Source organism: Lottia gigantea (assembly GCF_000327385.1).
Source record: "Lottia gigantea unplaced genomic scaffold LOTGIsca_6, whole genome shotgun sequence".
Classification (NCBI taxonomy): domain Eukaryota; kingdom Metazoa; phylum Mollusca; class Gastropoda; family Lottiidae; genus Lottia; species Lottia gigantea.
In genome coordinates, this window is record NW_008710049.1 from 3,347,141 (window position 1) to 3,370,498 (window position 23,358).

General features: G+C 31.3%; 3 protein-coding genes across 3 annotated transcripts in view; 2 read left to right on the top strand and 1 right to left on the bottom strand.

Moving 5' to 3' along the window:
• LOTGIDRAFT_154747 (hypothetical protein) overlaps positions 1-12,335 on the bottom strand; it is a gene marked incomplete at both ends in the record, with an annotated part of 39,248 nt that extends 26,913 nt beyond the window's left edge. Inside the window, 4 exons of the mRNA XM_009063944.1 lie at positions 3,345-3,445; positions 8,061-8,142; positions 11,981-12,078; positions 12,216-12,335. Of these exons, the coding sequence (XP_009062192.1) occupies positions 3,345-3,445; positions 8,061-8,142; positions 11,981-12,078; positions 12,216-12,335 (401 nt within the window). The remainder of the gene's footprint in view (positions 1-3,344; positions 3,446-8,060; positions 8,143-11,980; positions 12,079-12,215) is intronic.
• A 1,108-nt stretch (positions 12,336-13,443) lies between these two features.
• Positions 13,444-19,684, top strand: LOTGIDRAFT_229358 (hypothetical protein; the record flags this gene model as incomplete). The annotated part of the gene is made up of 13 exons (XM_009063945.1): positions 13,444-13,517; positions 14,096-14,156; positions 14,346-14,432; positions 14,757-14,807; positions 15,335-15,409; positions 15,744-15,862; positions 16,326-16,392; positions 16,721-16,846; positions 17,184-17,295; positions 17,615-17,694; positions 17,975-18,054; positions 18,337-18,466; positions 18,895-19,684. 13 exons carry the CDS (start codon positions 13,444-13,446, stop codon positions 18,979-18,981), a joined length of 1,149 nt encoding a protein of 382 aa, XP_009062193.1. The 3' UTR covers positions 18,982-19,684.
• Positions 19,685-21,322: 1,638 nt separating this feature from the next.
• On the top strand, positions 21,323-22,827 carry LOTGIDRAFT_154749 (hypothetical protein; the record flags this gene model as incomplete). Its single annotated transcript, XM_009063946.1, has 2 exons — positions 21,323-21,351; positions 21,939-22,827. The coding sequence occupies 2 exons, from the start codon at positions 21,323-21,325 to the stop codon at positions 22,825-22,827; spliced, it is 918 nt and encodes a 305-aa protein (XP_009062194.1).
• Positions 22,828-23,358: the final 531 nt, after the last annotated feature.

Here is a 23,358-nt window from a genome sequence, read left to right on the forward strand (position 1 = left end):
GAGGACATGACAAGACAAGATCAGAAGTGCCATTTATTTTAGGCATAGTGAAATATAATTCAAACTTAACAAAAGTTTAATTATGTTCATTGCAAATTTGCCATCTTAAAACTAAGTGGGCTACTAATGTTTTGTTTTAAATCATGCAAAATGTGCTCAAATGGCTATGTTTAAAATTGAGTTTTTTAAATGTCTAATTCTCTGTGTCATTTGATATAGTAGGTTATACAAAAATATCACATTTGGCACAAAATAGAACTCATTAAAAATGCTTTTAAATACAAGTTCCCATAACAATGATGACTGTACTTCAAAACATTGTATTTTATGTCAGAAATTATTTATAAATGATCTGAATTATCATAGAATCAAAATATAAAAGTTCTACCTGTAGACATATTTAACATAAAGTTATCACCCACAGATAAAATAATATATCATTTGATACTAAACTCAACTATTCAATTGAAATATCATCCCTTTAACCAGCATGCCCACTTACTAATGATTTCAAATTAACAATGATCTAATGTTAACATGATATTTCCAAATAAAAATTTCATCTTCTTGAAATATAGACTACACTTTCTGTGCTTCCATACAAACAAAAATCATAATAAGACTAAACAATGATACAGCAATTTCTTTTCATATAAATTGTTTTTTAATGTTACAAAATAATCAAAGTCTAAAATCTTAAAGCGACTTGTAATATGTACAGATCACTTGAATTATAATGAATAAATTAATGTTTTCCTTAGAATTTTATGCTTTAAGAGTTCAATCATCCTTGCATATTCTTCAAATTTTTCTTTAATCAATATTTCATTCCTTACAACTTATTACAGAAAACATAAACAGTTTTAAATTAATTTGTAATTAAAGTCAGCTGTTCTCACCTTTATACTCGATTACCTTCATAAATTAATAATAACACATATTTCTAGTCACATTTGGCCTTCATTATTTATTCATTTCTTCAACTTAAGTCATTGTTAAATAGTTCACTTATAATCTAAAGGTATATTGCCATTTAATATTTGTATTACCAATGGTACAGTTTATCCTATTCTTCTTGTAGTTGAGGCTAGGTTTCCTCACTAGCAAACCAATGTAGCATAAACTTAAAATCCCTTTAGCACAACCCTTCAAAATCCATATTTCTTTTTTCACTCGCTTTCTTTGAAATTGCTAATTTTGATATTAACAACTACTTTTTCAAACTTTAAATCACCTAAATTTTGCTTGAAGCCATTTTATGGGATATCGTCCCTTCAATAGTTGTCAAAAATCATCTGTTTCAGGTATTTCCCTTAATGTTTTTAAAGTTGACTACTCTCAATTATTAATTACATATTTGTTGTCACATTTGGTTACTATTATTTATACATTTATAATAGTTTAACTAAAGGAAAGATAATTTCAGTAATGTACCTAGCTTTGTCATATCTGATGGAATTGTTTATGATTTTCAAAAGCTACATTGTTTGAAAATTTGAAGGGCTGCAAACAGGAGCTAACTTTTACGGTGCACAAAAAATGGCCGGCATCTTAATGTCAAGAGCTCGTCATATTTTTTTTTTATTTTCAAAATTTTAGATTAATATGCAAAAGACTATATCGTTAAAAAATTCTTTAACTGAATCTCTATCTTAGACACTGTAAAAGTTATTTAAGTTGAGTAACTAATTGTGTAGCAATATCTCAAAGTTAAATAATAAACAATATAAAATTTTTCAAAGTAAATGTCAACAATATCTAAAAGCTAAGTGGAGCCCTATCTTTAACTGGACAAGTAGATCGAGTGTCACAAGCTTTTAAAGGTATTCATTCACATCATAGATTAATGTCACTCAATAACTATTCACAATATAATCTCACCAACAATCAGGATGATGTGCTTTCCTCTGCTAACAAATTGATTTGTGGACTCATATACAGTGATCAATAACTAGGCTATTATCATTCCAGTCTTAAACAAATAAACTCTTTAAAGTCATTTTCACACTCAATCTTTTAGTTAAGACTCACAATTCAGTTATATTTTATCAGAGTAATTTGGCTGTTGTAGCAAAATAGCATTTGCATTTTCTGAAATTATACATTTGCAAGGATTGACACATAGATGTCATAAAAAATCATTGTTCCAGTCTTATGCTAATAAATATATATATATATATGAATTCATTTTCACTATTTGAATTCTTGATCAAATATCCAGTTTAAAGTGATTTTCAAACTCCATCTTTAGTAAGGACATGGAATTTGTAACTTGGTTGTTCTTTCGTAATACATGTTAATATTTTATATTATATTAAGAGTTGTAATAACTGTACACAGAAGTTTGAATTAAATAAAGTTACTTTGTAGTTGGTAAATTGAGAAACTTTAATTCTATGATGAATTGCACGCCTTCCTGCATAAAAATAGTTGAAAACTGGGTGGAGTCAAGATACATCCACACAAACATAGCTGGCATATATAAAATGATATCCCATGAACAACCTTGATTATGAATAAGTCATAGAAACTGGAGGAACAAGAACAAAAATATATCATGAATAGTAAAGCAAAAATAATTGACGTATATCCGGGTCCAATTGAAAACCTAAGCAAGAGAAGTCTATAGTGTTCATAACTATCCATCTTATAACTTAATACAAAATTTGTTTGTGTATATGTTTTGAATCTACCCTAATTTGTAGAAATATCTTTGCTGGACTGTAGTAAATTCATATTTCTAGAATCAGATGGTATCTTATTACTAGTAAGAAAGACTAACTGTCATGAATGTCAGGTCTCTCCATGCATCATGAGTTTTTGACAGTTCTATTATTTACTTCTTCACTGTATTTACAGTTCCTAATTCACAATGTCAAGAGTAATTCCACCTCCGATCTCCTACCCTTTGATTCCTGGTGAGTATGATCTGTTACATCATCAAAAATTTATCATTTTTACAGAAATAAGCCATTTACCAAACACAATGAAAGCTAAATATATTGAATGTGGCTAAAAATAACCATTATTTCTCCAACATCATGTGAAATTACTTATACCATATAAATAATGCTAAATATACATGTAATATATGAATTTATAACAAGAATTTCCCGGGGGGTTGACTATTTTTTGGTTAAATAAGGCAGGGAAGAATGCTAAGAATGGTGAAGAACAATCCATTTCTTAGTAAAACTTTTCAATAATTTGCATATATATCCATGATCCAATGAATTATTAATGATCAAATGATCACTAGTAATATATTGTAGACAGAACAAAGAAGTCAAAAATATTTTGCTGAAACATGGATCGAGAAAAATATCTGTTTTACTAAGACTTACCTTTCTCTTTGGAATTTCAAGGAATGAACAATTTCTGGTCTTTTTTGTCGAAGATTCCATAAATGGAGACTGTCATCAGAACATACAGTTACAAGAGCACCCTAAAAAATAATATTAAACAATCATAATAATAATAACTTCATAGGGTGGTCAACTAGGCAGGCACAAAGCCTCTCATTTTACTTTAACATTAAGGGACCCAAAACCACGACACATAATTGGATATCAGATGACAATCTAACTCAACACAAATTTGATGACAAAAAACATTGAACATTTCTTTAAAACAAATGCTAAGGTTTGTGATAATCTTTTATCAAGAATGTGATATAATTCTTTTATACATGTACATTGTCAAGGACGCAAGTAAAGTTAATGGTGACTTGTTTGTATTAAATAGTAGATATTGGTAAAATGACACTTTTTTAACAGTTGTGAGTTATTTATGTGATTTCTTGTTTGTTTCATTACACACTTTTGGAGACCGAAACACATTTTCACAATCTGTTTTTCATCCAAATAAGTCACAAATTTGTATGTTGAACTATTTCAAGGTGCCTATTATGAACTATTTTGTGCAAATTTTGTCTAAAAATTTAAATTAGTTATATCAAGAAGAGAATGAACATCTGAATGACAATTTTAAGCATTAGCTAAAGCTAACACTTTTTTGGCCTCAAAGAAAAACAAACTCTATAGGCACAAATGTGAAAATGACCAACCTTAACCTTGAACATTCAAAATAATTGGTCACTTCAACCTAAGATTTGAGGTCAAGAAGATCTCATATAACCCTACTGCTCTTTACCTCTCAATAAATACTCTTTCTTCTGGCAATTATATGCAATTCATGTGTTTTTAAGATGTAAAGGAAATAAGATTTAAATGAAGCTGGATTGAGTGGTAAAACTACTTGTTTAATAATACTAATAATCAGTTTGAACTGTCCAACCTAGACATCAAGTCAGCTGGATTCCTCAATTTCTTGGCGTTTCCAATTATCCCACTGAACGTTAAAAGACAAAAAGTCAAACTTTAGATTACTTGATGACGTCATCAAAATGATGGTAACAACAAATTTGAAAGAAAAAAATTTGACAAAAAGAAATTTTAACATTCATTTTGAAGTACCGGGTATGAACATTTCCTTTTGTTATATAAAAATTTAAATCACCATTATTGATATTGAATTACAGAATGTTGCTACCAAGGACAATCTCTCCAATATGGAAAGCAATAAAAGGACTGCATGAATATAAAACCATACAAATTATGATTAAAATCCTTACTAAAACCAGTCAATGGGACAAAGTCTACAACATTTACAGATTTAAATTTCAAGAATATAAATGACTCTTCCAAGAATTATTCTTCATTCATAAATTTAACAAATTTAACTCTTAGATTTTATGTATAATGAAAATTTATTTAATGCTTTTTATTATTCTATTATTCTTTAGAACATAAAAGCAATCACCTCTAAATGCACTTGACAGGTCATGGTGGAGCTTACTTGCTAACCTGGAAGTCCAGGATTTGAGATAATACCCTGAGATTTTTCAGCAAGATTTCAATTGCAAGCCGCAAGTCTGATTGTGTGCGTTAGAGATGGCTAGAGAAGCATTAACTGGAATTCAAGGGGTATTCTGTTTTATAGTAAACAGTTTTCATTATAGTCTAAAAAAGCGGATTGTCCCTTTAAGGATTAAGCTAATATTGACGCTTCAGCAAAATATCCTTAATTGCACACTGCATGGTATAGATATTGCCTTTCTTAATTAGTTTAACTGTAATCAGAAATGGACATTCACTTGGATGAAACATATTTTAGCGATTAACCATTCTTCAGAGATTGTATCTTAGCTCTAGAAGGTCTGTGACTTGAAACTTTAAAAAACAAGTTCTTTTAATATTCTTAGCCATTGAAAAATATAATTTTGAAGGATTTTGTCTCAGTAAAGCAGCAGACAAGCAACTTATTATTGTCCTGAAATCAAAATTTATTGACTGTCTGATCTGAAATGTCAGGTTCATATATCTTGATCAATCTGATTTAAAAAAGATGAACAAATTCAAATTACAGCCATTTATTGCAAGATTTTGAGAAAATAGCCTTATAAAAGTAGTGTGATAGAAGTACATCTAGTCAAGAGAGTTGGGAATATAAAAGGATAATTACTATGTCTACCTATCTTCAAGCCATTTGAACTTTTCAAATCTGATTTATTTTAACATTATTTCATAATTTACAGTCTTTATCCTGCCTCTCCCTTTATAGGAATTTATTCAGAATAGAACCGTTTGGCTCTAATAGACAAAATTATAGTTTATTTATTACATGATACATAATATGAATAGCCATTATTCCAACAGTAAAATTCACAACGCGACTAGCTTAATGTTAGACTTCTTGTTCCCACCCAATAAAAGCTCAATGCTTAACAAGAGAAGCTCGGTTGAGTAAAAGTCTGGCTTCAAGCCAGATTTAAAATAATTGCCAGAAACACGAAAGCCACTTTTCAACCTTCTACAATGAAGAACAGATCGTACCATGCCATTATGTGACATTTTAAACAATATATGCCTTATCATAGGTCATAGGTCTTGAAAAATTAGGGTCCATGGTTAATTCATGGTACTGGTACTTTCAATTAGAGCTTGGAGCCTGTTAATTTCATTCATAGCCTTCAGCCTTTTACACACTTCTTGAATGTAGATTTCGTCATATGTAGCTCAGAGCAAAACAATGTCCTATTTCTTGAAAAACTGGAATGGATACTATTGGTTTTTGTTTTAAGAAGTCAAAGCAAAGACTATTTAAAAAGCCGGTCTAATTGAATTAAACCAAACTTTCTTGCCATTTTTATTAACTTTTATCTTTAATTTAGAAAGTTTAAACTAATTTTAATTGGACTGATGAAGGCTTTGTAAGAATACCACATTGAAAGACAATTATTCCATACTTTGAGCTTTGAATAAGCTAACTAAATAAACAAGAAAAGCTATTTCACTAATTGCCAGTTAATATTTTAAAAGGAATCATATAAAGCTATCTGGCCTCTGTCTGTGTATCTATTGACAATCCTTTTATTTTCACGACCAATGTTTTTGGTTAGTGATAAACTTAACTTGATTCCAACAACAATATCACTTAAATAGTTAAGTACTTTTGATTGTGACATTATCATTGAGTTTTTGCTGTAATCACAGAAACTGCAGTGAATGTGCAAATAGAAGCTGGAAATGTTACTGACATATGTACAAAGACTAGAAGACCTCTTTTGATTCACAACAATTAGAGCATACTCTATTAATAAGTTCTCACTACAACTAGTATGTAGAATACTCAGATATCCTGGTCTGAGTTTTTATCAATAAATTTAGGCTTTATCAATAAATATAATCAATCAACCTAGCCTTTAATCAATCAACCTAGGCTTTAATCAATCAACCTAGGCTTTAATCAATCAACCTAGGCTTTAATCAATCAATATGTTTCGAAGATTTTAATCACAAGAAAAACATATTAAGAGTAAATATAGATCTTGACTAATAAATAATACAGATTACATAACAGTAAATATGGACTGGTAGGTAGAATACAATAAAACAGATGTTCACATCATCAGCTTTTTGCAATGGACCAAAAAAAGTTGAATTGCATTCACAACAGCTTTAACGCTCATAAAATGGACTAAAAACTGGATATTAACAATCAAAGTAAAGGGATAAACAACTTCAAACAATTTACATAAAAAAACTGAAGGTCAATAACTGTTTATGGAAACGAAATAATAGGAGCTTTACATTCTACTTTGCTCCATCTGATTGGGACGCAGGGCAACCAGTTCGAAAAATCAACAGGTATTATCTCAACCTATGCCAGGATCAAACCCTGCACCTTCCAAGAAAGCATGTAACTGATGAGCCAATGTGTAAAATCAACGATAACACAGAGTATTCTTGGTTAGATGATTCGACAAACTTTCATTTTGTGATAACTATATATCTCAATATGACAGAAATGGGCTTATTAAAACTGCATGTGAGCAAATAAAAATCTCCAAAAAGAGGGCTTTAATGGGCTCATAAAACGTTACAAGAAAATATAAGCAGAGAGACAAACATTATAAAATATGGTTGTCTAAAAATAATAGAAGATAACAAGTGGTTGCCTAGCAAGATACGCCCACTTTCCTCATACATTTTCAAGGGCAGTCACCTATCTGTGTCAAATCACACCAAAAATCTAATTATTGCAAGATATTGTTGATTTAAACAAACACACATTATATAATAAAATTCTGACATAAACTTTCACCTCTATTGCTAACAAATTTTGATGTGTTTTTACTAAGTCATGAGCAATAACTCAAATTCCGTTGACCAAAAATATTGTCAAATTTAATCTTGACTAAGATCTCATCATTATAAATATTCACACCAAATTTCATTTACAGTGGATGAAAACTGTAGTCTCTATTCTGTTTACAACCAACTATTGATGCGTTTTTCATAAGTCAAGGGCAATAACTCAAAAAAAGTTCACTGAAAGATTGTCAAATTCAAGATCTCATGAATATAAATTATCACACCAAATTTCATTCAAATCAGATCAAAAGTGTTGTCTCTATTGCGTTCACAAGCCAACGGACTGGGGCGACGACAATATACGACTCCATAATAATGTGGGCGGATAAAAATAAATGAACTTACCTCGTTTGCGAGAAATAATATTTGATTAACAGCTACATCTCCATCATGTACACATTGACAATCTACACCTGATTGTCCAATACTAGATTAAGGTTAAGGAATTTAAAACTTCATTTATCCAATGATTTGATGTACATGTAAACTACATTAAAAGGAAAGATAGTGGACCACAGCCATATACGCCCACCACGGCATGCAGATGGTAAAAACGAAACATCCATTTTAAGTTTTATCAAAATCGGTTGAAAACTAAGAGAGTAATATTATACTGAAGATTTTGGGGCAAGGGCAATAACTCTGCTTCTAACGGTTGAAAATAGCTCAAATTCGAATTTGATCTTCGTTTCATGAATATGTATGCACATACCGAATTTCATTTGATTCCTTCCAACACGAGTGTTTACGAGCAATTGATGTTGACAGAAGCATTTACGGTATGGAGGTTAAAGGGCGATAACTCCTTAAAAATGACGTAAAAGGCCTAAATCTTGAATAAGCCTTAAATTTAATCAGAATTAAACTAAACTTTCTCAAACCTTTCGATTCAGGTCCAATAACATCCATTTTAAATTTCATCAAAATCGGTTAAAAACTAAAAGAGTAATAGCCTATTCAAGATTTTGGGGCACGGGCAATAACTCTGCTTCTAACTGTCGAAAATAGCTCAAATTCGAACTTGATCTTCGTTTTATGAATATGTATACACATGCCGAATTTCATTTGATTCCATCAAAAAATCTAGTTTTTAGAGCGTTTACAAGCAAATGTAAACAATATACGTCCACATAGAGAGATGTGAGCATATAATGATAAAAAAGAAAAAAGGAATGCATAAAACATTAGTACAATCAGAGCTATGAGATATAAAGCAAAATCTACAGGTGTTCCTGATAAATGGTAAATGGTATTCGGTAGTAATGTGCAAAAGATGTGTAAGCTTTTTTGGGGTTGTTGATTTGTTCAGAAGATTTTTCAGTAAATTGGTCATATGGCAAATGGGTTACTGGCATTAGGTTACATGTATGCTAAATGGTTACATGGTAAACTGATCATAATAATGCAGTTACAAGGTAACTTGGTAACAGTAATTTGGTCACAAAATAAATTGTCAAAGTAATTTGGTCAAAAGGTAACTTGGTAACAGTAATTTGGTCACAACAAATGGTAAACTGATTGTAATGTGGCCAAAAGGTAACTTGGTAACAGTAATTTGGTCACAACAAATGGTAAACTGATTGTAATGTGATCAAAAGGTAACTTGGTAACAGTAATTTGGTCACAAAATAAATTGTCAAAGTAATTTGGTCAAAAGGTAACTTGGTAACAGCAATTTGGTCACAACAAATGGTAAACTGATTGTAATGTGGCCAAAAGGTAACTTGGTAACAGTAATTTGGTCACAACAAATGGTAAACTGATTGTAATGTGGTCAAAAGGTAAATTGTGTAAGTAACTAGTCTCAAGGTAATTGACCAACGTTTTTTGGTCAACTATTTTTTTACTAGTCATTGCAACAAGGATTCTGAATTCAAGGAATGTATAATAGGCCCACTTGACCAAAACCTGTGAAATGATAATTCATTAGAAACACAAATCGGCAATTGGTCTCATAAAAAGTTTAAATATTTGACCAAAGAATTTCCAGCAAGATTCTCATGACAATTTTCAAGAAGTGTAAAAAATGATGTTTACTGGCTGCCTGGTTATAAAAATTAGAGTGACAATAAAATTAGAAATAATGTCAGGGTTGAAACAACAAGGAGTTGAATTATCAGACAGTTCTAGGAGTAGGTCACATCCCACACACATACTTAGTAACCTTTCTACCATCCATTATAATATAGCCTTCTCCTTCATACTCCATACACTCTACATTACTCTCTAACTATTTAGTTATTGATCAATATATTCATTATACAACCAGCTGTCCAATCTAGTCCATCTGTAGTGCAGTTGGAGAACATGCTTACCCCTATTCTTACTTTTTACTCTAATAACAAACTAATGAGTTAAAAAACTCAAAATACCAGTATTTGAAGTTTTTATCCAAAACAATATATGGGACAATTTTAATTTGATATTTATCTGTGATGTGGCCATGTGGATGAAAAAATATTGGGAGACCTCAACATTTTTTACTCTAATAAAAAACTAATGAGTTAAAACACTCAAAATACCAGCATTTGAAGTTTTTTGGCTCTAAAGTCTTAATTTTTTCAAAGTTTTATCCAAAACAATATCTGGGACAAAAAAATATTGGGAGACCTCAACATACACAAGTATTTCTCTTAAGAATTCAATATTCTTATTCCCATTTTCCTTCAATAATGTTATGATCAACATGAAAGCCTACTTCTCTCTTAAACCCGACATTTAAATGAAAATGCTTACGTAAATTAAAACAATTACTTTAAGCAATTTGTTCAAAAATGGCAACAAATACAATCCATGACATGTTTTCCTGGTCTAAATTTAGGCTTTTCACAGTTTCTAGGTGTTTCCACTGCTAAATTCTGATTTCCTTTGTGACATCCATGGTACTAGTAGTCAATATCTCAAGGCCATTCAAGAAATATTGTATTTATTTGCCAAATGAACATGTCACAATTTGGTCAATAAAAATTGAATCTAGAAAAGATCTTAGACTGATAAATTCCTTCCATTCACCTGGCATAATTTATTTCCCATAATTTTATATCATTAACATCATTATTAATATATTTATTGAGCACTATTTTAACAACGAAAATAATTTATTATATTATTTTTTATATATAAAACTACATTATTGAATTTAAATTGTGCAATATTTTAATGGGTAAGCTAATAACATGCCCACGCATCATACTATATTGTACACCTAAATTGTAATTTTGAAAAACAAGAAATATAGATCACATTATGAATTTAATTGCAGAGCCATTTAGATATTGTTTAAACAAACATTAAATTTTGTAATCTCAGATTTACAAGTTTTTTAATTCCTAGTTTCAGGTATATTTAAAGGAATTATGCCATTTTCGTACATTTTTAGTACCGGTACTTCTGAACATGTATATTCAAGACCCAAATCAATCCCTCAAAATGGCGAATCTGGCGCTTTATGGTTTCACAACATTAAACAAATATCGTTCCAATTCAAATTTTCTGAGGGATACTTTGTCGATATTATTTTCTCTGAGAATTTTGTTATATTAAACATTCTTCAAAAAAGGAATAAAAAAAAAAGCATAAATTTGAACATCTGTATAATTTCATTGAATCAATCAGGTCATGGTCATTGACAAGGGCAATAACTCTTTAAATAATTTAATGTTTGCATTTTTCTATTTTCCAAAATGTCATGTAGGCCTTAAGCTTATATTCAGATAGGGTATGCATTTGGCTCACATCAAACAATTTAAAGAACCTGTCCAGTAAATTTGCTTACAAAGCATAAACAAGTCAAATACTAGAAATTCAACCTGATTTCCATATGAATTATTCATATCAAAATAATATGTTGACAACATATGAACTCAATTTAGCAGGTGTCCCCTCACTCTAGCACTAGTAATGAAACCTAGCTAATGTCTTAAAATAGTTTCATGGTCTTATTATTGCACAACTAGGACCTAAACAAAAAATCGAGAATAAGTAGTAAACAACAAATAGAGACGTGTCATAGAAAATGAAAAACAAATTGGGTAAACAGCACCATGTTAACCACCAGTCTGTAGGCCTAAATTACAGGGCATCTCTGGTCCTACATTTACCACAGACACTTACTTACTTACTTACTTAAAAGATGACATCAAATTATTCATCAACTATTCACCCGTTTTTACACGTTTTCATACAACACAATTATATCCTCATTAAATGAGCAAGATGAAATCCCAAATTGTCACATAAACATAAAATCATCATAAAAAGGATACATTCTTAGGGATCCTGATTTGGTGCCGATGGCCAAAATATGTTGCACTGGGTCAAATGCCACAGCAGTTGGTTGGAATGGAAATCCATAACGTACAGTCTAAAAATACAGAAAAAATATTACATTAACCAATAGCATATAGTTGAAAATATACTAAACAGATTAAAAGTGCACAAAATCGACGATATTTGACATCAATAAACGATAGTAAAATGAGTACAAACTGGTGTCATTACCTTACAAATCTGAAAATGCTGCGACAGTAGCGATTCCTCTATCTCGTTTTCTGATTTCGGTGCAGTGCTCACAGACGAGCGTAAATTATCCAGGACCCCCTTAAGGGTAAACCTTTTCATTTTTCTGTTAACTGGCGAAGCCATTCAATTTGGTTTTACCAAATAGATCCATATTGTTTTTATTTACTTTCTAGCGAAACATTTTAGACGTTGAAGAGTAATGTACGATGATAAGATAGCTGGGAAATATACACCAAATACCCGGATGTCAATCCCAGCAGTCAATTCTCTCCATTATTATGGTGAATATTTTTATGTCGACGTGCAACTTCTCGCCACATTTTTATAGCTTTTTTGCTACTAATTCTTGTTATCGACAGCAGATTTCCGGAAATTAGAAGCCATAAATAAAGTCAGTTGGAAAATCGACAAATGTCGCCATTGTCTTTTGTCATAAATTAGCGGTGATCTTATAATAAATTATAATCTATTCAGTGACTTTCTACAGCAGGATCAATCAGCTATTGTACAGTAGAACCTGTATATTGCGACCAATTGATTTTCTGAGATAGAACCATTGTAAATAGTATTAATAAATAAGGCCAGGATTGATGGTCATGTTTACTATTATCACTGCCAATCTGTAGATATAGAAATTGATATATTGCAATAGTGTCCCTTTAATTATGATACTGTGAGTGTAGACCTATTGCCTATTCCGTATCGAGAAATGACACAGTATTCCCAGTAGTAATCATAAGAAAGGAAAAGCTTTGGGTCTAAAAGATGAATAACAAATTTAATGCATATGAGTTGTGATAAATAAAAGACATATGTTTTGATAGTGTTCCTTTAATATCGTTTTATAGACGCTCTGCAATGAGTTATGAGTTAAGATCGATACATAGTACAGTAATATGAATTGATATAAGTGGTATTTTTTAAATCACATTTCTTGTACAATTCACCAGAATTAAAAAAAGCTAAAAATTTGGTTACAACATAATTTTACTTTCGGTTGAACCTTATTGCTTTGGAGAAGAACCAACAACTTTTTGTTTAAAATTGAGTGCAAAATAAGAATATTTTTTTGAGCTACTTTTATTCCATTATGAAAACATATGAGTGCATTGACCTGACCTAATTAGAAATTGATCCAAGGGGATTGAGAAATTTGACAATATGTTTCAACTTACATTATTTTTTTATTTTAGAATTGTATTGAGTAATGTCTTTCACAACCATTCTGTCCTTCACCCTATACCGAGGAAGAGTCTTTCTTAAAAATGCACAAAAACACAGGTATTTTGTCTTAAATCATTTCAAAAGATGCCCATGTTATTCTGGTGCCTGCCTTGTATAACAAATCTAGGTGATTTATTGAGTTAAGAGGATGAAATAGCTTGATAATGCAAGGTTAATAACTGTTATACTTTTTGAATAGTTTTGGCTTATGCTCCCTCAAATTTAAAATTGGACTGAATCCTGTATGGTATTGCCACTCTGAATAATATCATTAAGGTATAGTGTTAAGAGTGAAGAAGTTCCTAAAAACTTCTATGTAAAGCACTGGCCAAGGTCACAAATAAAGAGATAAATGTTCAATACAAGATAAGGTGAAGTTAGCATAGTTAGTATTAAGTTAAAAAAACAACCACGAGTAATCTACAATAAACAAAAGTCTATAATATGAAAGAAAAGAGTATGAATAGGTTCTGAAAAGATGTAATAGTAGGTCTAAATAAGATAAGGTTGGATTTGAAATTTTGAAGAGGCTAAATCAAATTTGTGTATGGTTGGGGTTTCAACTGTCTAGTTTTTTTACTAGAATTCAATTTACAAACTGTATTCTATTTTGATCAATCTGTGGTTTGTTTCAGATTTAAAGTTCTGGGTGTTGGTATAGGAAGCAGTTTACTTGGCTATCTAAATTCATGTAAAGTAAGTAAGCTTTATCATGTTTATCAGATTTCTAGCAAGGGTTTAACATATGAACACAAGAAGTAAACAGCCTGTTCCTATCTAAATCACATTCGCAAGACTTCAATCATTGCACAATGCATGGTATTTGTCTTCATTAACCTATTAAGGTGCAGAACTGATAGATACAATAATTGTATATAATTTCAGGTGTATGCTAAAGGTAGAACTGATTTAAATGATTTAAAAGCAGGTTGGATGGCCGAACCATTAACAGATATCAATACATTGGACCAGGTCTGTAGGAGCTCTTGGACTGAAGTGGGTTGGGAACCCTTCCCGATTCTCCCCCCCCCCCCCATTTTTTATAATGAAACTACTGTTTTATTTATCCTTAGATATTATTAGCAGCATTGTGATGGTGACCTAAAATACATAGTTTTAGTGGATTTGCTAAAGCCACAGACATGGTGGAAAGCCATTCAAATTGAGTGTCCCAAATACATAAAACAGTTTTGAATTCAACATTTCTATTTTGAGGTTGGATATGTCGTTTTGAAATATGGAAACAGTTTTTGAAATATATTTGTATCATATATTAATACACTTGTTTGTCTGTAGGAATCTGATGATATGAAACGTAGAATGGAGATGATGATAATGAGAATACAGGTAGGTTTGTTAAAGTGATACTACGTCTTAGAATGAACATAACATATAAGTTTTGGAATGGTCAATATAAGTATATATTCATCAGTTAGCTTACCTGGTGTCATAAAGTTACAACAGAATCCCTGTAAAATCTGGAAAATTGGAAAATTCATAAAACTAAGTAATTATTGAAAAAAGCTTTATCTTAATATTTATGGATAATTACTAAGATTTTTAGATTTATCGGATTATATAAGTATCCTGTTATGTTATTTATGACACCAGGTATATCTACTGGCTCCTATTCGCCAAGTTTAAAATTATTAAATTTTATGTTAATTCTAAGATGTAGTAACACTTTAGGTTTTTATTACCTGAATTCCATACCGTACTATAACTAATGAGAGACACTGGCATGAGGACTGATTGTGAGCCATGCAGACATCATTTCCTTTATAGTAACTGAAATTCTTATCCAAAAATGATTAGTCTTTGTAATGACCTTAGTTAATCCTGTCTTGACATGGATTTGTTATGTTTTATTACAGGGTGATATATGTAGATCATTTGAAAGGATAGAAGGAAAAAGGAAATTTTTAGTAGATAGATGGGAGAGAAAAGAGGTTTGTTTTCAATTTATATAAATAGAAATCTTACTTTATACTAGATTTGCTAAAAAAAATTCACTAAACCCCATTCTATTTTTGTTGATATGTAATTTTTCTAAAAAAATAGTTTTGGTGAGTTTTGATTTGAGAATAATAGTTAAAACTGACTCATGAGTTATTTGTATTGTAACTACAGGTCAGGGATTCAGATATATTGAATTAAATGAGCACCATGGATGTTACATGTTTATCAATTCATTACATTTCCTTGAGCGATGCTCTTAAACTTTGGACAGAAGTCTACGATACCAGGCCTACATATCACATGACATAACAATTTGTATTAAAGGGAGGTGGAGGTATAACATGTGTATTACAAGATGGGGAAGTGTTTGAGAAAGCTGGTGTTAATATATCAGTGGTTTATGGTAAACTCCCTCCTGCTGCTGTACAACAGATGAAATCCAGGTATTGCCTTAACTGTGCTGAAAGATTTTCTTAATCTTCTGAGCCTGTAGGTTGATTAATACATGTTCAGAAACCACTTATAGACAAATACAGATGGTGGAACTGGTTTCAGTTTGTCCATTATAGTTCTTCGAATGCTTCTTACCGTGTTCTTGACTACTAGAGACAGCATAGAAATGTATACAGAGTTTGAAAGAGCTACAACGATCAAGAGATCTTCTTTCATTTTTAATAAAACTATGAGAATGTGAAACGAAGTGGTGGCCAATATTAACAAACTGTCAGATATATATTGTCTTGAATAAATGATGGATTTCTGCATTTCCTTATTTAGATAATCTGAGATTTTTTGTTTGAATATTGAAGTAAATTTATAGTTGAGAATATGAACTGTAACAAGTTATGTCATGTTACATGTAGCTAAGCTTCACTTTGCTAATTTATTTGAAAATTTTCATTTCAGAGGAAAAAATCTCGTAGGAACAGAGCTGCCATTTTTTGCTGCAGGAATTAGCTCTGTTGTTCATCCTGTGAGTTGTTTTGTTTTAATCTTTTTCTTAATTGATTGAAACATTTTCTTTGTCTTCCGTCGTTCTGAGATGTTTTATAAAAGTTTATCTATATGTTTTGTGATAGTGAATTTCATGTTCAATATACAAGATGATGACGGCTATCTAAGGTTAAGGAAAAAGAGAGCTATCAACAATATTAATTTTAAAATAAGGCTTGACTAAAATATTCAACATACCATTGAGAATTATTGCCAGTGATGTACCTGGCTAGTTAATGTAGGATTGAATCTAGGAATTATTGTATTATAAATAGTTGTAATAGGAATTTCTTGTTTCGATATCACAGAAAAATCCTCACGTACCAACAGTCCATTTTAATTACCGATATTTTGAGGTGACGTGTGAAGATGGTAGTAAACAATGGTGGTTTGGTGGTGGTACTGATCTCACACCATATTATCTTGATACACAGGTTAGTTATTAGCGTCAATATTAGCTAGTTAGAATTATATGTATATACTCATCCTGAATCTCCTTGGATAAGGGTACCCATTTAAAAAAGGATCACGAAATTTCTTTCAACGCAAGTTAGTAGAAATTGAATTTCTTCTATAGGCTTATTAGATGTTTATTAAGCTATGCAGGTTTTCTATAGCTAAATCTTAATGGAAATTCTGTCTCTTAACTGTTGAGAGATATTTTGCACATACAATCTGTAGAATACTTAAAGAATAGAATCATTTTGAATCTTATTTTATTGTGAAAAAATCAAGCTTGAAATTTCTTTATTCTTCTTATATTTTTTGCAGGATGTAAAACATTTTCATCAAACATTAAAAACAGCGTGTGATAAACATGGGCAAGATTTATATAAAAGATATAAAAAATGGTGTGATGAATATTTCTATATTACACATAGAGGTAGCATCAACTTGACTTTTAGAATATAAGAGACCTTCTCATAGCATCATATTCTGTTTTGACCTTTTATTGATCTCACATCATGATATTCTGAGTTGACCATTGGATGATCTTGTAGCATCATATTCTGAGTTGACCATTGGATGATCTTGTAGCATCATATTCGGTTTTGACCTTCGATTGATCTCATGGCATCATGATTTTAGTTGACCTTTGACCTTAAAACAGCATTTCAGTTCCTTTTCAATTGGTCCTTAATGAATAAATTAGAGAGATTATTAACCTGTAGTGGTTCTTCAATAATTTTATTTTTATTAAGGTGAATGTCGAGGAGTTGGTGGAATATTTTTTGATGACGTTGAAGAACCAAATCAAGAAGGTGCTTTTAGATTCGTTACAGTAAGTTTTCTTTTTGTTGCAGTTGTAGAGTAATATAAATTTATTGAAGATGAAAATCGGACAAAGATATCGTTACTGTTTTTAAAAATGAAAATGAGATAAAATACTGTTAGTAATACTGGCATTTTTATGATGAAAAATATTTGAACAAGGTCATTACCTGTAGTCAGTTGTTAGCTAAATGTACAGATAATAAAGCAGAAAAGGTGTCTATTTCATTCTGAAATGCAGTCAATAGTTGATATTTTCCGTTGTACATGTATTGTTTGTATTATTGTAGTCCTGTGCTGAATCAGTATTACCATCCTATGCTCCTATAGTTAGAAAACATAAAGATGATGCTTATACTGCTGCTGAAAGGTAGCGATGCCTTTTTACCATTTCTAGCTTCTTAGAAATTTCCAGTTATACACAATTAGGAAAGATCTCCAGTAATATAAAATGTTATTTTAATTTTGGATTGATAGTAATAGGGACCATAGAATTTTCAGGTCTTGTCTTATCTTATGTAAAACATTAAAAATTGATCAAGTGGAGGTGCCAGAGCCAGGCCAGTCTCTGTTTCCCCCCCCCCCCCCTCCTTTCTCCTCAGTAGAAACACACTTGTATCTTGTGTAAAACTGTTGATGTTTATTATTGTAGACAATGGCAGTTATTACGACGAGGACGTTATGTAGAGTTTAATCTAATCTATGATAGAGGAACTAAGTTTGGTCTGTATACACCTGGTGCTAGATATGAGAGTATTTTAATGTCTTTACCTTTAACAGCTGTAAGTAAACCTAGCATTTAGCAATTTATAAAGGACTAGCCTAGCATCATATGAAGTGCTTGCTTCCAGTTTCCAGGTTTCTATCTATACAGAATAGATGCTAATAGTTCTATTTAACTCTTTATTATAAAAACAGAGATGTTGAGATAGGAAAAATTTCTTTTCTGTTTTCTTGTATCTTCTGTTTTTAAAAATGATCCTGATTTACTGGTGATTGGTCGAAAACATATCTAAATTAAATCTTGATACTTTATGAAACTGATTTAGCTGTGCCAAATACATCACCAAATGTTTTCTGATTTCTGACTCAACACTTTTGCACCTGATATTCCACAACAGTTATTTATGGCATTCCATAGGGTTAAAGATGCTTAATTTACAATTTAATGTCTTGTCTCTTGTTTAAGCTTATGTTTATACTTTTGTAGAGATGGGAATACTGTCATGCCCCAGAGAAAGGTTCTAGAGAAGATGAACTCATGAAAATATTAAAGAATCCTAAAGAGTGGCTTTAAAGAATTGCTCAGATATAGGCATTATATAAACATATCATTATATTAGTTATTAATCTTATTGAAGATTTGTCTTAATCACTGAGCTCTGATTGCTGACATGGACTGGGCTAAAATCAAATAAAAAGGGTTTTCAATATCCTGAATCTCATAAAACATATTTCAAACTTTTGCTTAGTTATTGTAATATTGCTACAAACTGTAAAATATGTTATTGTGAAAACTGAATATTCAATTTAATTTTTGTTACCTTGGTGATTAAGATAAATGGATTGCTTTGCTCTCTAGTCCTGTAACGTGCCTAATTAAAGTATCATATAGCTGTGTCTCCCGGTGATTTTAGGGTATGCGAGTGTTTGTTTGTTTTGTATTGTTGGTTTTAAGTGTTATATTGTTAAGAAAAATAGATGTTATATGTGTGACTGAAGAAATAAAGTGGCATTCCAGCATTTAAATTTTTTTTTGTGTTTAGGATACTGAGTATATAAAGTCCAGTTAGGAAATGAAATTGAAACATGATATTCTAGTAGATCTATCGTGTTTTATGTTATTTTTTTTTTATGTACTGTTTATGACATGTCAGTATTGTTTGAATGAAGTCCCATAGTGCTAAGAGCCAGTTGAATTTGTTAAACATTTTGTCAAAATCAAATTTTTATAAGAATATTATATTTTAATAAAGTATATTTTTTGGATGCTTAGTTTCAACACAAGTGTTTTATTATCACACTTAGACACGAAATGTCACCCTTAATTGCCTGGTAGTTATGTTGGTATAAACCATCCTGTTATAAATACATATAGGCTAGCCCTACCTAATGTCCTGGCAGTATTAAATTTTCAATGTGATCATTCTGAGTAACCCTTGAAAGATCAAACCATGGTGGCATATACGACTGCTGTTTCGGATCTTTTCAATAAGCATACTGGTATCTTGGAAGCTTCGACCTACTAGTTTAGTGGAATATCTGGCGGGAAAAAAGTGGTAAGCTGTGGTCAAAGGGAAATAACTTTACTTTGCTGTAGTCTGTGACATGTAAAGTTTTGCATTTGAAGATAGTTTAGAACTTTTTTTTAATCGCGTAAGCGTATAGATTTTATTGCCACCATTCTTTCAAACTTTGAGATAATCCTTATATTGATTAAGGCTGAATAAGTTACACGTGGTATTTAAGTGCATTACATGTTATTTTTGAAAGGATTGCAATCAAAGACATACATTTTTTTTAAATACAGATGAATATATCGGTACAATGAGCACAAACGTTAAACTCGAAAAATGTAATTAAGATCTTTTTAAAAGTTGTTTTAAAGACAATGCCTTTAAAAAGTATTAAAAAAATTCGATCCTTTATTTATTGTTATTATTAATAAAGAACATGCATAGGCTTGAAGTACACTGATCCCTTTCGACCTATCTTAAATCAAACCTCATTGAATTTCTTCTTTACAATAGATTCGCCCCTATATATTGATATAAATAATTATTTCCACGTTTACTTATTTATATATTGATATATATACCCGGCTGGATTAGGACTTCAAAGGGATTAAAGTCGTATAGACACAATTATCAAGTCGTTTGATTTTCAAAGTATGAGTGAGGCTATGCACTATGCCTTGAACTTGGAGCGATCAAAAGAAGCAGTATCTCTCTGTGCTAATTAGATTATTTTCCTTTAAATTTCTCAAAACTTTTTATTCATTTTTGATAATTGAAAAATACTTTGAGTCTTGATAATCGCGAGTATTACTTACCTGTTCCTAAGACTAGATTAATGAGACGGCGTCCGTGGTTACCAAGTTACTAACTAGTATCTACCTTATTATATAGCACACTTACAGGTCGTATATCACTGATATAAGGATATATTTGATATATTTCATAGTTTTTACAAAGATTAGGATATACACCAGCCCTTCCTATAAGATTTGTGAATGTTATTACCTATACTGGTTGCCCATATTACATTTGAATTTGGATTATGAATTAAGAAGAAAATACTAACCAGGAACTGTGAAAGGTGTCAAAGTTTTGGACAAGTATAAACACGGATTAAATGCCGAAAATACTGTTTATCAGGATGGAGGTTTAAATTTGGAAGAAATATATTAAATTTTCTAAGGTATGTTAAAATTCAAAATCCGAGTATAGCTATCAAATAGTGACTTACTAGGTCTTCATGTCATTTTATATAATTGAGCCCAAGTTTCCAACATGATCTATTAAACTACAGTCCGATACTCTTTCCCCATCAAAAATTAAATATCAAAGATTGAAGCAAGCTAGAAAAATTCACAAGTTACTTTGGATAAGAGTCAAATACCACGAATTTGGGGCACAATGGATAGAGTTGTTTGCTTGGCTATCATGTAATATTTTTGCATAAGCTTCAATGAGGGTACCTTCTCATGTGCCCATTCGTGCTCCAGGTAAGTGATGTAGGTTAAGAACCATTGTTTTAGTTCCGTAGCCTTAAAAAATTGCAAATCTATTATAAAGCTTATATATTGAGCTAGGAATTCTAGGGTGTCTGTTTTTAATCATCGTTGTAAGTTAATACATAATTTTTATTAAGATTTAACACAGTTGATAATACAGTGATAGCCTAAACAAGACCCTTTTCGTGTTAACCTTTTGAACGGGTGTATATATTTGAATAAGTAATAAGTATACATAGGCTACAGTTATTTTTATTTGAATAACAAGGCGTGTTATGAGTTTTGTTTGTGGCTTGTTTCAATAGTTAATTTATGAGAGATAAACATCATTAAGACCATTTGAATAAGATCCAATATGGGCGAATTTAAGCAGAGGGGTCAATGGAAAGCAATATTATGGTCTATATTAGATACGGGGTAGTGGCATTCAAGTCCAGCTGGTTATAAAAAAAATATAAGCTCGTCCGTTGCCGTTACTAGTTTTCGAATCATATTATCATAATGTTTTATTCTTCCAGGTTCCACAGAGCACCAAAACATTCCAAGATGTCGGTGGTTTACGTCGATTATTACGAAGATGAGTTGAAGCGCCGTCTTGAAAAGCTTTCCCGCGTTTACGACATGTCTACTATGAAGATCTTTATGGCAGTGGAGGCAATCGGAGAAACGTTGATGTACAATACATACAGCAGAGAAAAACAACATCGCTGGGAATTCTTTATCACCAGACGAGAAGCTTGCCGACTTGATCTTGATAAACACGACAGAACGCGCGATAAATACTTATACTTTCTCCTTCATATTCCCGCCGAAATTCAAGGTCAACAATTTCATGCCGCCATGTTGTCACAGCTTCATTCTCGAGGTGCAGTAGATACATTCCATTACCTGACGTTCACCAAAGAGGAAGACTCGGCAGCCTCGTTCTGTGGATTTTTGTGCCGTCTGTTTTCCAGGAAAATTGAAATGTGGTTTAATTCCTTCGAGGCTCTTGCGATTCAACTCACAGCACATGTAAAAGTTTCAAACATGGTTCGTGTTTTATCTGGACAGATTGACGCTCTGTGTCGTAGAAAAGGAAAACTACACGTCATGAATATTAAATCTACTGGTCTTTCTACACCAAGACCGTTAGATATAGCCGAACTGTGCCTTGCCAAATGTATGGCTATCCAAAATGGTTTAGCCTCGCCAAATGAACTCAGACTAACTCTACTCATCTGTCATTTTACAAACGAACGTCCAATTCTAAGACTGTGGGAATACCGACCCTCAGCTGAGATGGAACGAGCGATTCGGGAAGCTGATATAGATAAAATGATCGATGCTGGAAAACTAACACAGTATCACGAATTCTGGAAAGGAAATGTTCATAAATTCACTGAATTAGTTCATGTTTACAAATAATCTAAGACAACTTGGTGCGTATTATTAACAGTGCGTTAACTATTTGGGTATACATGGTATATGATCATTTCGGTCATTTTGGTTACAGAAGATGATCGCTTGGTTATCTTTGATGTATAATATTATGTAGAATTGACCAAATAACATTTATTTTTATAAATTATCATTTCAACAAAGGAAATTATGTTAAAGTTGCTGAATATATACCTTAATCTTATTTATTAGGGATAGACCTACAGCCTTTTATATGTTTCATCTACGAGCATGTACAACTCAATTTCAGCTATGTGTTACTTTTCCGAATTAAAACCCTATGTCCCAGAAATTGAATGAAAACGTACTTTTACAATTAGATCCCTTAACTTTTTTACTAGCATCTGTAGCCAATACCATAGAGTCACGTGTGTAATTGCAAGTGGGACTATAACGACTAGGCTATCTGAACTTTCAATGAACGTTTTTGTTAAATTTACAAAATCTGATGTTAAAAGGGATACGGATAGCTGAAATTGAGTTCCCTCAGTCGATAGA